This window comes from Balaenoptera acutorostrata, chromosome 5 (assembly GCF_949987535.1).
Source record: "Balaenoptera acutorostrata chromosome 5, mBalAcu1.1, whole genome shotgun sequence".
Taxonomy (NCBI): Eukaryota; Metazoa; Chordata; class Mammalia; order Artiodactyla; family Balaenopteridae; genus Balaenoptera; species Balaenoptera acutorostrata.
In genome coordinates this window covers 33,869,907-33,888,556 of record NC_080068.1, presented here as the reverse complement: position 1 = coordinate 33,888,556, position 18,650 = coordinate 33,869,907, and the positions used below count along the sequence as shown (strand labels likewise).

Here is an 18,650-nt window from a genome sequence, read left to right as displayed (position 1 = left end):
TAATGCTGCCGCAACCGTCTTGATCATGAACACATGTAAGGCCCCTCCCTTGGGACCCCCCAGAAGCGACGGCTGACGCTTTGCAGGGGGCCAAGGTCTTACATGAGGAGCAGGGGTAAGAGCCAGGAAAACCCATCCTGTGGTCATTGATGTGAACGCTTCTGCTCTCACAGGCGAGTGAGGCTCAGGGAAATTCAGATTACACAGGATTTTTTTTTTTTTCATGGTTGAGAAAAAAATTTTATTTACACAGCATACATATAAGTTAAAAAGTGGCAGAATGTTAACAATTACTGAATCTAGATACAGAATACATGGGTGTTCATTATACTATTCATTCAAATTTTCTACATATTAAAATATTTCATAATAAAAAACTGGAACATAATAAAATTAAAAGGGGCCTAAATGCAATGAGGTACCCAAGAACAGGTCCCTGAGACAAAAAAAATACATTAGTAGAAAAACTGGTGAAATCCGAATAAAGTCTGTACTATAGTTAATATTATTGTATTAATGGTAATTTCCTAGTAAATGTGCCATGGTTATATAAGATGTTAAGGAGAAGCTGGATAAAGGGAACTCCCTATACCACCTTTGCAAATTTCCTGTAAGTCTAAAATCATTCCAAAATAAAAAGTTATTTTTAAAAGGGGGCAACCAGTATATAAAAGCTAGAAGTTATCATTGATTTTTTTTGTTGACAGAATACATGAAATAGGACTACTTCTTAATAATGCTAGTCAATCAATAAGGAAAATAAGTGATCAGTAACACAAAACATGACTGTAGGTCTTCCAAGAAAGGAAAAAGGACTAACAAACAAGAATATAGTGCTTTACCATTTACAGATCTTTCACATACATTCCATTTGACCCTCACAACATCGCTGTGAGGTAGGCAGCACAGATATTATTCCCATTTAACAGATGAGGAAAGTGAATCTCAGAGCAATTAACTGATGTGCCCAAGGTTCTACAATTTGTAAATAATTTGTATTCATATCAGTCTTTGGCCTAAAAATTCAGCACCCCACCTCCCCTCATACTTGCCTACCTACTTCACAGGGATAACGAAGATAAAATGAATTCAAAGCTAGAAAAATACTTTGAGAGAAATAATTTTCCACGATATATGGCTCATTCCCCTTCTTGTCCCGGCTTGTGCGTGAACACAGAGTTTTATATTGCCTCTGTTCTGTGTTCAGCTAAGCAACTGAGTAAGGATGGGGAACGGTGTGATCCTCTTTAAAGTTATATAAATTACAATCAGGGTAACTGCTATTATAGTAAGTTGAAAAACAACACAGAAAGGCCAATGTGCAACTACACAGGATTTACTGTATCCTTATTTTCATCATTAATTATTCAAGAAATAAACTGCTTCAATGCTTTTATATACTGCAGGAACTCAATGACTGCTTACAGCTCAAACAAAGCATATTTCATGATTTAAGTTGATATATGTAGATTTCTACTCTTTGTTTGAAGTACTAAAACAAAATGGAACAGTGGATCAAACCTAATAAAGTTATTTATCAAATATCACCAGTGGGTAGCTTGAAATTATATTAGAATAAAGAGTTACTGGGAATTTGCAACTCTGCAAACACATGCTTTCAGTAGAAACTAAGAACTTTCTGCTGAGTAAATCAAATAAAGGGAGATCCCCCATAGGTTGAAGGAGGGAGTTCTATAAAATTGGAAAATGGAGAGTCAGTTCAAATGAATAACACCCCTGTATTCAAAGCAGTACTTCTACTACGGTGTCTTTAAAACGAAGGATTATCCCAGAGGGAAGAGTGGGAAAATCGTACACTGACCCTCTGTCTCTCCATCATTGACTCAGAAAGATTAGAAACAGAATAAAGTCAGAAGCTCCCCAAACGTCAAACATCAAATACACCACCATGTATAAAACAGATAGCTAGTGGGAACCTGTGGTATAGCACAGGGAGCTCAGCTCGGTGCTCTGTGATGAGCTAGATGGGGGGTGGGGGGAGGGGGGGGAGGGGATGGGGGGCAGGGGGAGGTCGGTCCAAGAGATAGGGGATATATGTATACATATAGCTGATTCACTTCATTGTACAGCAGAACCTAACACAACATTGTAAAGCAATTATACTCCAATAAAAAAATAAATAAAGTGGCTGTCGCTAGCAGAAAAATCACTTAGGAATTTAGTACAGATGTCTGTCATCAAACTATCTTTTCATTTCAACTATATTTGCCTGGGGTGGGATTTTATTTAAATTCAGGAAGCAGTAAATATAATCAGAGACTAATAAATGGCTTTAGAGGCTCAGATTACTCAAAGCCATCCCAATACAGCAGGAAAAATATATTCCCCACATTGTCCTCCCTTTTTTCATTATTTCCCCAACCCTCTGCAACCCTGGGTCCATTTTCTATTTTATTGGGTATTACTCATTAAAATAAATCACCATCACTTCTGAAACAATTCAGTGATAACCAATCAATAACAAAGGACACACGTTGCCTACTGCTACACTGACAATAAAGACAAAACAAAGCAGTGAAGTACGATGAAGTAAGCAAGGTGCTTCTTAAGAGATGATGATAACCTCAGTAATGTACCAACAGGCAAAAATCTTAAAAGCAACGTTAGTGAATTTCAAAAAGCTCATTTGTTTTTCAGAGACATTCTGGCTGTGATTCTCCTATTCATCTTACCCTAGACTGGCATTTTTTCTCCCCTCTCCTCCAGACACCCAATGCCCACGTAAGATGGGAATGTTCCTGAAGAGAACAACACACAGCTTCTCTTCGAGCAAAACAGCCTCTATCTGAACGCAAGAGGCGAAGCAGTTCATAAACCTGACAAATGACCAGCACTTCTGAAAGAAACACCCCAACCAGAATATTCAGAAATGGCATTCAGGGTATTAAGCAATTAAATGTTGCCTAAACTGGGAAGTGCCAAGAACATGCAGCTGATCTGTCACTTCACTGCTTGTCAGCATTTCCTGCCTGCCTTAGGCCTATCAGAGGTCACATCCCTGGAGGTGGGCAATTTCTCCTTGGTTTTCTGCTCCCTTAAATAGCCTCTCTTTTGGGGGACCTTATTTCAACTTACTTTTCTAATATTTTGCTAAAGGAAATAAACAGATCAGTTACAAATGGATTATCACTTTGAAATGTCAATAATTAAGAGTATTTAGGTTGCAACAAAAATCGATGCAGTTTATTTATCATGGAACAAATAACTTCATTAAAAGGATTCACATAATCTTCACTGCTCTATTGCCTCTCAGATCTACAAGTTTATCATGTATATTCAAATGACTATAGTGGCAACAACAAAAAGGACAGGTTATAAATCTATTTTTTTAGGTCCCTTAAAGTTTAAATGACTAGAAAAAGAGGGATTTTTCATTGTCCTTGCTTTTGGTACAGATGGTAAATCAGAAAAGACATTGTTTTCATTACATAACGCCCCGCCCTTATCTGTGGAGGATACATTCCAAGACCCCCAGTGATGCCTGAAACCACAGGTAGTACTGAACCCTATATATATACTATGTTCTTTTCCTATACATACATACCTATGATAAAGTTTAATTTATAGATTAGGCTCAGTAAGAGATTAACAACAATAGCTAGTAATAAAATAGAACAACTATAATAATACACTGTAATAAAAGTTATGTGAATGTGGTCTCTCTGTCTCTCAAAATACCTTATTGTGCTGTACTCACCCTTCTTCTTGTGATGATGTGAGATGATAAAATGCCTATGGGATGAGATGAAGTGAGGTGAACAATGTAGGCCTTGTGACGCAGGCTGCTATCGACCTTCTAACATATAAATTAGGACCATCAACTTAAGGTGATCCTGGATCACTGAGCCATGAGGATGTTGATGGCTGGATATCAGGGGCAGACGATGTCAATGGCTAGGGATCCTGGGTGGGACGGCGTGAGATTCCATCACAATACTCAGAACAGCGCACAATTTAGAACCTATGAACTGTTTATTTCTGGAATTTTCCATTTAATATTTTGGACCACAGTTGACCGTGGGTAACTGAAATCTCAGAAAGTGAAACCACGGGTAAGGGGGTTCTACTGTAGTTTAAAATGTATTTTCTAGAAAATTCCCCTCCCTTAAATTTGTGTAGTGCTTTACAGTGTTTCAAAACATTTTCACAGATATCACCACAGTTGATCCTCCCCAAAACCTTATGGGATAGCAAATTCCAAAACCAGAATAGGTCAAGGGGTCCTAACTGGATTCATTACACCCTATCACTCCAGCCACCATTGTTCATAGCCTTGTTCTCATATTTTTAAATCTCCTTATGTCTTTCTGCTGCAAATTTAGTAGTAACTTCTTCAATCTATCTTCTAGTTCATTAATTCTCTCTTAATCTGTATCTTAAATGCTATTTATACCAAACACTCAGATTTTCATTTTAATAATTACAGTTTTTACTTCTAAAAACCTCAGTTGGTTCTTCAAATCTGCCTGTCATTTTTGCTTGATTATCAAAATGCCATTTTTATTTTAACAGAAAGTAACAAGTACTGGAGAGGATGTGGAGAAACTGGAACCCTGTGCACTGTTTATGGGCATGTAAAATGTGCAGCTGTTATGGAAAACAACAAAAAAATTTAAACAGAATAACCATATGATCCAGCAATTCCACTTCTGGATATATACACAAAAGAAGTGAAAGCAGGGTCTTGAAGAGAGATATTTGTACCCCCATGTTCATAGCAGTGTTATTCACAACAGCCAAAATGGTAAGCAATCCAAGTGTCCAGTGGCTAAGATTCCACGCTCCCAATGCAGGGGGCCTAGGTTTGATCCCTGGTCAGGGAACTAGATCACATATGCTGCAACTAAAGATCCCACATGCCACAATGAAGATTCCACGTGCCACAACTAAAATCCAGCACAGCCAAATAAATAAATAAATATTTCAAAGTGTCCATCGGCAGATAAATGGGTAAACAAAATGTAGTATAAATAATGTAACATTATTCAGCCTTAAAAAGGAAGGGAATTCTGACACCTGCTGCAATATGAATGAACCTTGCAGACACTGTGCTAAGTGAAATAAGTCAGGCACAAAAAGACAAATACTGTATGAGGTAACTTACATGAGATACCTAGAACAGTCAAATTCACAGAGACAGAAAGTAGGATGGTGGCTGCCAGGGGCTGGGGGAGGGGAGAAACGGGGAGTTAAGGTTTAAGGCGTGCAGAGGGTTTGTTTTACAAGGTGAGAGCAGTTCTGGAGATGGATGGTGGCAACGGTTGTACAATGCTGTGAATGCATTTAATACCACTGAACTGTATGGCTAAGATGGTAAATTGTAGGTTCTGCGTATTTTACTACAATTGAAAACACTTGTTAAACGTGGGGGGCGACCAGCAGTTCAGAGGACAGAGACCAGGAAGCAGAGGCTTCCTGCGCGTCTACCACGTGCTGCATATGCGCCCCACTCGCTCTTCCAAGATTCCCCCAGCCAGTGTGACAGAATTAGAAATACAGAAAGTATTAAATAAAGGACAACTAGTATTATTATGGTCTCACCATCATCCTCATTAAGGAAACAGAGAAGAAACTCAGACTCAGAGCGCTGGACCCATGGTTACGCCCAGCACTCTTTCCACGACTCCATTCAGAACCTGCGACCATTCAGGCGCTTTCCTGGGAAATGATGGGTCCTTACTCGCCCTGGAAGTCACAGCCCTGACTTGGATGCCTAAGGATTTCAATCATGAGCTGATTTCTTCACCTTCATAAGGCACAGGTCTGGGTCTCAAAAGAAGCTTTGACCAGTACAAACTCTGAGGACAGTTTTTACAACAAGCACCGCCCTACGAGTAGACAACGGCCACTGAACAGAAGTGTCCACCCCCTGGGCTCAGCCTCCCCTGGTGACCCAGAGCTGGGACGCCGGGCCAGGCTTCCAGGACCACTGAAAAAGACAGCTGCTTTTCATGCCATCGAAGAAGCAGCATTCAAGAATCTAACATTTAAATATAATCAGGATTTACCCTTGTTGGAGGCAAAGTCTGGTTTTTGGCAGTAAAAAAGGCTTTAATGAGTTGCTCTGATGGATTTCATTCAGGCCCTGCTAATGCACTGTCACATCAGTAGAGACTTGATGGGAAGCAAATGTAATCCTTTTAGGACAGATAACTAATGCTCTCCCGGACTCCCCAGGGTGTTTCTTTATGAGTGGATTTATTCTTTGCTAATGCCCTAAGATTAGTTACTGATGACCTGATCTAAACCCCTAAAAAGTCCAAAAGCTCTCTTTAAACTAAAAAAATTAATAGGTGATACTCTCCCATAAAAGAGTGACTCCGTAAGGCCACCGTCGTTCCACCCACCAGCCCCCTGTGGTGTGTGCATCACTCCCTTTTGCAGGACGCCACGTCTACACTGCAGCCTTCCTCAAACCAGTGGTTCTCAAACTTAGCCTCGCATCTGAATCCGCTGGAGAGTTTGTTTAAAGCACAGCTTGCCAGGCCCCACCCACCACCAGAGTTTCTGATTCAGCACATCTGGAAGAAGGCCAAGACCGTGTGTTTCTCACGAGATCCTGGGGGATGTCTCTGTCGCTGTTCCCAAGATCGCACGTCACCACCCCCTTGCTTTTCCACAGCCACTTCTGTGGGAATGCTGGAACTCCTCTTGGAATGCCAGCTCCTCAGTAATTCTGCTCACGTCACGTCTAAACCCCAGTGGGGACCAGGGGCAGCCCAGGTCTCCTCCCTCTTGCGCTGCTCTCAGCTCCTTCTGCCCTTCTGCCCGAGGAGGGGTCAAAACAGGGTCTAAGGAAGGAGGAGGTGGAGGGCGTGCCCGAGGACCTGGTTGGCTCTTTCCTTTTTGCTTCCACACCACCAGAGGGGAGTGAGGGAGCACAAGCCCTCACCAACTCTCTTCCTTCACAAAAGGAGATGCTTCTCTCAGGGACCCTGAGAAGCAGAGGCAGGGGCAAGGCAGGATCTGGTGTTCCTGAGTTTCCTGCCAAACAACCAAACTAATGTTGCCTTAATAGCAGTCCACTTTGACTCCTGACGCCTGTCTTCAGATACCAATCCCTTCATGAAACCTTTCCCACCTGGACGTCTGAAGGACATACCTTTTCCGCCTTGTAAACATGTATGTCCTTTTCAGTTTGTCCCCTCCATGCCTTATTCCCTTCTGAATTGTACACAGAAAGTACTCATTAAATATTTACTGAATTCAATTGAAACATACTCACACGTCAGGCAGTGAGCACTGTACCATTTCTAAAGCAAGAGTCATAGAAATTATACATCAACAGCATTTCATATTTAGAAAAGTTGTTTTCAAAAATGAGTCCCCTAAAAATGTACTTCAGGAAAGACATGCAGCTACGGACCAGAAGAGCGTTCATAATACTTCTGAAAGTTTCCAAACATTCTACTTATTCTTTCCAGGAGCACATGTATAATATAATGCATTTGGCCCCCTAAAAACTGTTAACAGTAAAACTAAAATTAACCTTGGGAAATAATGCAGAAATTAAATTGATTTGCTCAATGATTTTCTTTCTTAGAACCATGGCCCTTACTTCACTTATATTACCAAAGAAAAATGTAATAGCAATAGTGTAGAGCTTTCCTTTAAAGGGAAGAAAAGATGGCAACTCACCTTAGAATTAGTTGTAACATCACATCTTCACAGTGTAAACCGATGAGAGTTCTAAATAATGCCAGGGACACCACACAAAGCTGGGAAGCAAGACAAATATCTATTTCAGATATTGGAAGGACAGCTCTACCCAACACAGATGGTAAATAAATCAGAATTACAAAATAAAATGACCCTTTTTTCTTTTTTTAGCAGTTTTGATTAAGAAAAATGTAGAATTACCCTCCTAACAAAATGCCTGTGCTCATATTTCCAACTTGTAACGATCCAGATAAATATGTCCCCTACAACTCCCCAATACACACACACACACACACACACACACACACACACATGATCTCCTATTTATGTCATTTGTTTTCCTAGTTATTTTCAAATATGACACTGGTTATTTGCAAGACAGGGCTAACAGAAAATTGCACATACCCCAGCCATCTCTCTCTCTCCAGAGTCCTCAGCCCTAAGCCTCATCTCTTCTTGCCTTATCTCTTGGCTTTGGGGCAAACATTCTCCTGAGTTCCATTTCCCATAGTGCTGAGGGGTGATGATATACTTTCCTAGGATGTTCATTAAAAAACAAGAGTTCTTGCAACCTCTGATTTCTAAAAAGGAAAGATAAACTGTCCAACAGAGAAGGTTCCCAAAGGTGCATTATAAAATCACCGTGCCTTTTGGGAGTAAGCTTTTGCTGTTCCATCAGGCCACTTAAGTAATTTAGGCTCTCATTCTTTGTACAGGAGAATAAGGGCTAGCCTGTGTTCTAGGCAGGACAGGTTTACAAGCTGGTCAATGAAGTCCGTAACGGTGTTGTAGAGAAAGAGCTGTACTTGGCGTGCCCCAAAACATCTCTTGCACTCAGGACAGGTCACACCTTGCAGTTAGGCAGAAGCAAATACTTCATTCTGTTCCTTCCACGCCTCTGCACATGCTGTTCCTCTGCCTGGAATGCCTTCCTCTGTCTCCTCTGCAGGATAAACCTACTTATTCTCAAGGGCTGACCGTAGGCATCACCTCTCCTAGGAAATCTTTCTTCTCTTTCTCCCAGGATTACCACTCAACACCCCCTTGCCCCAGTCCGAGTCCTCTCTATATGTTGCCATAGTAACCCGGGCAAATCACTGTCAAGGGTGCTCAGCACCCTGTATCTGTCTTTTTATTACTGAGTCCAGGGAGTTCATTATTCTACATTCAAGTATCTTATCAGACACATGATTTGCAAAGATTTCTTCCTATTTTGTCAGCTGTTTTTTCAATTTCTTAATGGTGTCCTTTGAAACACAGAAGTTTTTACTTTTTTACAGATTTTAGATTTCTTCTTGAATCAGTTTCAGAAGTTTGTGTCTTTCTAGAATTTGCCTGTTTCATCTAAGTTATCCAATATTTTGGCATGCAGTTGTTCATAGTATTCCCTTATAATCCTTTTTATTTATTTATTTATTTATTTATTTACTACATTTTTTTATCAATGCATACAGATGTCATTAACTATGAAGAAAAGAGAAGGCATATTTATTACAAAAATCAGAATCATGGTTATTTCTGCAGGAGAGGGAGAGGGCTGTAATCAGAGAGGGCTACCGAGGGGCTTCTGAGGTGTTGGCAATGTTTCATTCTCCCCTGAATGATGATGACATGGTGTTTTCTTTACAATTAAACTGTATATTTAGGCTTTATACAGTTTTTCTCTGTATGAATATTGTATCTCATTATAAACTCTGACAAGGCGTCATTCCACTGGGCAGAGGCTGCAATAGTAGTTCTCAATGTCTGGTCCAAGTCTTCCCACGGGTACAATGGATATAATCCATTTTAGTTCTATAAGGTCAACAGTAATATCCCCTCTTTCATTCTGGATTTTACTAATTTGACTCTTCTCACTTTTTTTCTTAGTAGTCTAAAAGTTTGTCAATTTTGTCAACTTTTTCAAAGAACCAACTTTTTTATGAGGTTTTTTGGTTTGTTTTTATTGAATGAAAGATTCTTTAAATTCTATAGTGCTTTACAATTTTCAAAAGTTTCACACACATTGATTCCATATAATCCCGTAATATCCCTTTTCCCCCCTACCCCTATATTGCCCTTCCTTCCTTTCCTCTCCCCACTGGCAACCACGTTTGTTCTCTATATCTGTGAGTCTGCTTCTTTTTTGTTTTATTCACTAGTTTGTTGTATTTTCTAGATTCCCCATATAAGTAATATACAGTATTTGTCTTCCTCTGTCTGACTTATTTCACTTAGCATAATGCCCTCTAAGTCCATCCAAATTTTGCAAATGGCAAAATTTCATCCCTTTTTATGGCTGACTAGTATTCCATTGAATATATATATACCACATCTTCTTTAACCATTCATCTGTTGGTGGATACTTTGGTTGCTTCCATACCTTGGCAAATGTAAATAATGCTGCTATGAACATTGGAGTGCATGTATCTTTTCAAATTAGTGTTTCTGTTTTTTTCGAATATATACTCAGGAGTGGAATTTCTGGGTCATATGGTAGTTCTATCTTTAGTCTTTTTGAGAAACCTCCATAGTGTTTTCCACAGTGGCTGCACCAGTTTACATTTCCATTAACAGTGTAAGATGGTCAAAGAACCAACTTTTGGTTTTGTTGATTTTCTATTGATTTTGTTGTTTTTCTAGTCTTCATTTCCTTAATTTCTGCTCTAATCCTTATTATTTCCTTCCTTCTGTTTGGTTTGAGTTTGCTCTTCTTTTTCCAGTGTCTTAAAGTAGAAGGTTAGGTTACTGATTTGAGATTTTTCTTCTTTTTTAACATAGGTGTTTACAGCTATATATTTCCCTCTTGGCAGTGTTATACTGCATCCCATAAGTTTTGGTATGTTGTATCTTCATTCTCATTTATCTCAAAGTACATTCTCATTTCCCTTGTGATTTCTTCTTTGACCCATTGGTTACTTAGGAGTACTGTTTAATTTCCACATATTGGTGAATTTTCTTTCTGTCAATGAATTTTAATTTCAATCCATTGTGGCCAGGGAACATACTTGGAATAATTTCAATCGCTTTAAATTCATTGAAGGTGATTATCACATGGTCCATCTTGGACAGTGTTCATTCCACGTGCACTTGAAGAGAATGTACATTCTGCTGCTGTTGGGTGAAGTGCTCTAGATCTAGTTGGTTTACAGCATTGTTCAAGTCTCCTATTTCCTTATTCATCTTCTGCCTAGTTGTTCTATCTAGTATTAAAAAGTAAGGTGTTGAAATACCCCACAACTATTGTTGTATCTTCTATTTCTCCCTTAAATTCCATCAGTTTTTGCTTCATAAATTTTGGGACTCTGTTTTTAGATGCATATATATTTATAATTGTTATATCTTTCCAAGGGGTTGACCCTTCATCATTATAAAATGTCCCTCTTTCTCTCTAGTAACATTTCTTGTTTTAAAGTCTATTCTGTGGCTTATTAGTATAGCCACTCCAGCTTTGTTTTGGTTGCTGTTTGCGTAACCTATCTTTTTCTGTCCGTTAACTTTCAATCTACTGTTATCTTTGAATCTAAAGTGTATCTCCAGTTGGCAGCACATAGTTGGATCTTGTTTTTTATCTAGTCTGACAATCTCTGCCTTTTGATTGAATTTTTAATCTATTTACATTTAATATTATCATTATAGTTGGATTTATATCTGCCCTTTTACTTTTTGTTTTCTATATGTCTGATGTCTTTTTGTTCCTCTATTCCTATTTTACTGTCTTCTTTTACATTAAGTGAATATTTCCCCCATTGTAGCATTTTAATTCCTTTAATGATTTTTTTACTATTTTTTTCAGCTACTAGTGGTTGCTCTAGACCTTACCATATACATCTTAATTTATCAGACTCTACTTCAGATTTATACTAAATTAATTTTAGTGAAATACAGAAATGTTACTCTTATATAGCTCTATTCCTTCTTACCCCCCTTTGTGCTATTACTGTTATACACATTACATCTACATATGTTACAAACAATAACACTGTTAATTATTCCTTTACCTTTTTTCACATTTTTAATGGAGCTTTTTTCTGAAGTACAGTTGATTTACAATATTATATTAGTTTCAAGTGTACAACATAGTGATTCAATATTTTTATAGATTATACTCCATTTAAAGTTATTATAAAATATTGGCTATATTCCCTGTGCTGTACAATGTATCCTTGTAGCTTATTTATTTCATAAATAGTAGTTTGTACCTCTTAATCTCCTACCTCTATCTTGCCCCTCCCCTTTTCCTCTCCCCACTGGTAACCACCAGCTTGTCCTCTACATCTGTTTCTGTTTTGTTAAATTCATTCATTTGTTTTATTTCTTAGATTCCACATGTAAGTGATAACACACAATATTTGTCTTTCTCTGTCTGACTTATTTCACTCAGCATAATGCCCTCCAGTTCCACCCATGCTGTTGCAAATAGCAGAATTTCATTTTTTCTATGGCTGAGTAATACTCCATTGTATATTTATACCACATCTTTATCCATTCATCTGTTGATGGACACTTAGGTTGCTTCCATATCCTCGCTATTGTAAATAATGCTGCTATGAACATTAGAATGCATGTATCTTTGCAAATTAGTGTTTTCATTTTCTTCGAATATACCTTTGCTTTTAAAACAATAATTGCACTTAAATAGACAGCCTTTGGGGAGAGAGTTGCAAAGGATTACACTAATGGTATAAGAGGATTTTCAAAGTCAATCAGAGTGCTGAACTAAAGAATGACTACCTAAATTCACAGCTGCCCAGACTTGCATTTCAAAACACTTATGGACAGAAAAATGATCTCTAAATACCCAGACTTGATACACTTTGGTTCCCTGGCTTTACCTGAACTTAATTAAGCCCGTATGTTCCCCTGTACCTTGCCTCCTCAGAAGCACATTCTGCTGGTTCTACAGAAGAAAGTGCCAACCCAGACAAATTGAGAAAAATGTCCTATGAAAGGCAGTAACTCCCACCTCCCTGACAGAAGGGCTCCTGATAGCAAAACAAATTATCTAGTTCATCTCTTCCAAAATAGAAAAGTAATGGCTGAAAAAAAAAAAAAAAAGGAAGGGAAAGAAAGAAAACAGAATATTCATAATTTTATTCCAAAAACAAACTCTCCTGAAATCTGTCTTGAGTTATAAATTCCCTTCCTCTGGGGCCTTCCTTACCCGAAATGGGGTGTTGATTCGGCTCGTGAGAGTATCTAGGATGTGGACGTTCTCATGCTGGTGCAACAGGATAAAACGGAGGAAGATCTCAAGTAGTGCTGGCTCGGAGATGCTACGCAGAAAAAGGTCCAGATACGCAGTTGTGGTCATGACCTCCTCCACAGTCACCTGGGACCAATGACAGAGTGAGCACAGGTGAGCATCCCCTCAATGCTGTGATACATGCCTCCTCAATGGCCCCCAGCCTCACCGCAGTGACCCCATCAAGGCAAGAACACGCCTGCCACAAGAACACACTTCAGAGTTTCATCTGAAGCCCATAACCTATTCACATTCCACAAAACCTCATGCTGCTTCCGCCCTTTAATTCAGTAAGGGAAAAGCAAAGGCAGAAAGAAGCAATTCAAATGTTCCAACAACTCTAACCAGATGCAGTTCGAATACCATCAAGATTTTAGCATGTAATCACAAAGGAGAAAAAAGATAATAGAAAGTACTTCCATGGTCAGTAAGGGATTAATTAGAAAGCTCAGTACAACTTGTTTCATTATTAGTCATTCAATAAACCTTTATTGGGACCTGCTATGTACAAGGAGCTAGGAACATAAGAACATATTTTCTGTCTAGGAAGTTGGGTTATATATCTGCTCTAGCAAACAAAATAATTATATAATAAATAGCAAATGAGAGGTCCAGACACAAAATGCTGCAGATGTTCAGATATGTTTCTGGAAAGTTGTAAGCCAAATTTTTATAACTGAATAATATATATATAAGTATTATTTATAAAGTGCTATAAGAGTTTACTGCTTATGAAGTAACTGTGACTTTTTAAAAATAATACAGATTACTATTTTCTATGTGGCGTGATTTTCCCACGCAGTAAAACATTGATCTTTCAGGAAATAGAACCCTCTAAACAGTCAAGTTTTTCAAAGAGCTGAGGATTTGATTCTTAAAGCATCAAAATTTTAATTTTACACATTATTATTGGGAATAGTTTAAGAGCTAATATACGTTTCTTCGTCTTCCTAAAAGCAGAATAGGGGTCATCAATTGCCTTACCATCTGTAATATAGAAAGACTCAAACAGGGGTACGTGAAAATCATCAGGGAAACAGTTCAAAATTTCAGATTCCAACCTTATACCCTAGAAAGCTTAGAAATCTCCCCTGCCATGAGTCTAATGCGCTTGATGCTAAATGAAACAGACGGTGATAATTTTTGAGTGATTACATCTTTTCTTTTCCAGTATTCCATCTTCTTTCTTCCTCCCTTTAAAAGTGTTAACTGTCACTTTATCATACTGTTACTGGGCCATTCCTTTAAAAATACATTCCTCTTCTCCTTTTCTGCCTTCAAAATCCACAAATCGGTTTAGAAACCAGATCTCCAGACCTGCTATATACGTGTAGATAGGTCTTGTGTGGATGCATCTTTGCAAAAAGGCTTAAATTACTTTTATGAATTTCTTGGTTCTTAGGGATGTTCTAGATAGATGAGTCCAAATAGATAAGATATTACCAAATCAGTTCTGTCTGTTTTCTTTATTCTAAGCAAGGCCCCTGCAGGACCTCTGAATCCACTCTCAGAATCTATTGACAGCTCACCTGGCATACCGTGAGCGGCCCAAGCACTGCGTCGAGCCCTTCGCTCCCCAGCTCAGAGCCAATCCTGTGAGCCCTCAAACACTCAACACACCCCTGTGTCACCTGGCCAACTGTAAAGGGCTCTCCGTGGCTCAAATATAGCAAAGGAAATAGGTAAGCATCAAACGCATGGCAGATAAATTACCTCGAGAAGAGTGCTTCACGTGGGCTGCCCTGCTTCTGAAACAAACTGCTCCTATCTTGTGTTTTCCCGTGTTCGCTAGTCCCAGGCTCATGGCACTTGTAATACTATCCTGGGACACAAGCTTTGACTTTTTCTTTATTACTCCAGCGCAATGCAAAGAGCCTAGCGCATAGAAGGTATTTAATAAGCGTTTCCTGAACAAATGACAATCCCCAAGGACCTAGCAATTTACATTTGCCAGAGTTGAGCTTAAGTTTTTAATTCCTCCCTCTTCTCTGCATGAGATCTGAAGACCCCAGTGAGTGGAGATATTTCTTTATAAAGACCTATAGAATAACTGATGTCACCAGTATAGCTAAGGGGGAAAGCGTTTAGGCAAAAATCTAATTCCCTAACAGTCTTGATCACTAGAAAAAAACTAGCACTAATCATTCCAAAGGGGCCTTGCATGTAGTTCCTGCAATACTGTTTTTTCAGCTTACCTATGGAGTGCTGCTAAGCTGACACGTCACACAGAATTCCAGGAGCTGCCTCTGCATCAGTAATGCAGCACGAGTTTTTCCCCCCTTAAGTTACGCATGACCGTAATAAGCTCAAAAGCACAGCAATAAACTCTTTAGAATCTAAGTCTCAGTCTTCGGGGCCTGGCATGAAAGAAGGGCATTAAGCATCTATTGTTTACTACTCTTAAGCTGGATAAATGAAAATATTTTTCTTTTTTTTTAAGAAGTCGAAGCTGTCATTTATAAGCTAAGAGGATTTAAGAAAGCACTTGGAGGGGCGGCATTTACATAACATGCTATAAATATTAAAAGCCCAATTCTATTAAGCATCAAGTTGCAAAGTCTTTATAAATCGAGGTCACACTCATCTTAAACTAATACCCCAACCAAGAAAATTGGGTTCCATTCTCTATCCATCTCTTCCCTCCTCCATATTCTCAGAGCCCTTAGAAGCCTTTTATCCCAGAAAATCTTCTCCTGCCCCGTTACCTTACTTCTCAGAAACTTCCTCTAATCCTCCAAATAGGTAACCTCCTTTGTGAGAATGAGACTAGAGCCTAAGTGTGATCACTTGAAAGCTAACAATGAACCACCACGGGAAGGCGGCTCTGCTGGGCAGACTGTAAAACTCAGGTTCCCCTGACGCCCCAAAGAGCAGGTACCAGCAAAACGGGAGACAAGCCTCCTCCTCGTGGTCCAATTATGAAGGACAATCGGCTGCTGATGTAAGGAGGACCTTCTGTCTTATGGCTGACTGTCAATATTTATTGACCTGTTCTATAAAGAACTGCAGGTAGCTACGAATTTACATAGAAATTCTACTAGAAATGGTAAGTGAGGTTCTGCCACATAATATGCAATAATAAAGCTTAAGAATGCTAAAGCTTAGGAATGTTCTTTCTTCTTAAAGGTAGACCGCAATAGCGGCAATGACCTAAGGAAAACTCGGTTCCCACAAACAAATAATTATCCTTGACAAGAGAGGTACAACCATGGACCCAAACAGGATATCTGTTTAGGCACTTTCACATGCTTACTTGTCAGCCCAAGTTCTAGAATGGAGCTCTGACTCAGGTACTTAATTTTACTGCTATCCAGTCCAGTTTAGTCTATTCTTTGAAATCTCTTTCTTCGCCACCTTCTCCACCTCCACCAGCCCTTACCTGAGTCCTCCTTCATGCCAAGTGCCCTTCACCAACCCCTTAAACTGGTGTTTTTCAAACAACAGTTTGAGACCCAAAAGTGGGTAGTAAAATCAATGTATTGGTCCACTCATGGTTTAGACCAGATTCAAGTACAAAATATTAGAGTACACTGCACGTAGCATGAGTAAGTACTGTTTTGTGAAACTTCTGTATACATATTTTCTTCAAACTATATGTAATACAATATATTATGTATGTGACTTCTTACATGTTCAACAAAAAAATACACACACATGCAAATGTATAAAATAAATTTCTGGCTATGTGTTACAGTCAAAACTATCTGAAAACCACTGAAGTAGTACTGCAATAATCCAACCAATTCACAATCCTTTCTGCCATCCTTTCCCCACCAGTTCCTTCTACTCCAGGCCATCACCCAGCATGGCCTGAATCTGGGTGAAGCACACGTAGAGTTGAGATCGGTTCTCTGAACAGGATGGCAACTGAATTTAAAGTCAGTCTACTCCTTTTTATCTGAGCCTAAGAGCTCCAACAGTGCATTTTTATTTTTTAATGAAAATTTCAAGTTTCTCAGAAATGGACAAAATAGAGGTTTTGTTTTCTTTGAAAAAGGGGGTGAGTGGGAAGGGAGGAGTTGACACTGTGTGTCACATTCCACTTCTACAAAGTCAAAACTCTCTCAAAAGGGAAGGCTAGAACCAAGCCCAGCCGTCATGCCCACTTAATGCACACGGTAGGAGGGAAACTGAGCAAACAGACATCTTGACCTTTCTGTAATCAGCTCCAGTTGGGCAATTCCATTTGCATCTAAATTAGCACCAGAATCCTCGCTGTAATGCCAGGTTTATTGTGTGTCCTGAAAAATATATTTCCCACCTGCTAATTGTGTGTGTGTGTGTGTGTGTGTGTGTGTGTGTGTGTGTGATATCTAGTCACATTGGGACAAACAGATGGGTCTTACCTTCTGTCGCCCAGGGAGGTGTCAGGCAGTGGGATCAGGTGACTGTAGCACCCTCTCCAAGTTAGAAGCCACCCTTCCTTGGCTAGTCCTTTGGTGTAGAGGAGAAAACTAGCCAAGCAAGGGTTCCTCTGGGTCCTCTGTGAGCCCTCAGCCCCAGCAGCTCCACCCAGAGAGCAGGAAACAAGGAGACCAAGGGTCCCCTGCCCACTGAAAGCAGCAGCGGGGAAGGAAAGATGAGGCTGGATTGCATGAAACAGGTGTGAAGGGGTCTTTGCAGGGAACACAGGCTAAGACCCTTCCTGCTGCTGCCAGAGAAAGACAAGCTAACAGACAGGCAGGAGGCATGTCCACCCAAGTGCTGTCAAGGGCGGCAGATGGAAGGGCTCTTCCCAGGCATCTCCTTCCCTCCAAGGATACAGAGCACAAGGACCATTCAGGAACAGAGGGAAGACAGTCACCCTGGTTCTCAGGGAGCGGCCCCACTGTTTCAGCCAAATTCAGGACAGAAAACATTCAATTATTCCAAGTCTGAAAAGAGTCTGCAGTTGATGACTGAGGCTCCCTCCTGCCTGGCCCCTTCTGCTCCTCGAACTGCAGGCACTCACTGCATTGACCCCACTGCCAGAAGCAGACAGGGGGCCGTGAGTGGAGGTAACATCCAAAATCCAGAAGTGTGGCTATTCATTCCTAAAATACCTGAGGAAGGAGGAGATTACAGTGATGGCTACAATGACTTCAGCAACATATTTTTAGGAAAAGATGTTAAAAATAAAGCCAGTCGCTGCCTCTTTCCCCCAGCATTTCCTCAATGTATCTGTAATATATTAAACATAATCATTAATTAAATTAATTAAATATTAATTGATTGACTAATCACCTATGATAGGGACTAATCACCACCGGGGCGGGTGGGGGCTGGGAGCTCTCACGTATCATAAACCTCTCCCTGGAGAAGTCAACAAATTATTTCTAAAGCCTTTCTTCCTATTCTATGTGTGTATAATCTGTACCCTACTACTTCATTATAACATAACTTATCAGAGTATAATTCAATATATGATCCGTTATATTTGAACCACATCCAATAGAATTTTGTTATTGAAATACTCCAAATATCACTAAGAAAGGTATTTCATAGCATGGTTTTCAGGTCAGAAATAACAAAGAAACTCCGGAGTAAAATATATTTTAGCTGAGAAGCAGAGATCTGAAGAGTATTCCAATGATCATTTGATCCATCCCTTTCCTGTTACTAATTGTTCCAGAAAGATTCTTCTTAGTTGCACTACAAAGAACTACAAAGACAACAAGGGAGACCGTCAAGATGGAGGAAGAGTAAGACGTGGTGAACACCTTCCTCCCCACAAATACATCTACGTGTGGAACAACTCCTACAGAAC

At 39.6% G+C, this 18,650-nt stretch overlaps 1 protein-coding gene across 3 annotated transcripts in view; it reads right to left on the bottom strand.

Annotated features, from left to right (window-relative positions):
• Positions 1–18,650, bottom strand: part of FHIP1A (FHF complex subunit HOOK interacting protein 1A) — a 264,239-nt gene that overhangs the window by 20,464 nt on the left and 225,125 nt on the right. For all 3 annotated transcript variants that reach the window (XM_007189411.2, XM_007189412.2, XM_007189413.2), the window contains 2 exons: positions 12,824–12,991; positions 7,660–7,739 (listed from right to left, as the gene is read on the bottom strand). In XM_007189411.2, coding sequence (XP_007189473.2) covers positions 7,660–7,739; positions 12,824–12,991 — 248 coding nt within the window. The remainder of the gene's footprint in view (positions 1–7,659; positions 7,740–12,823; positions 12,992–18,650) is intronic.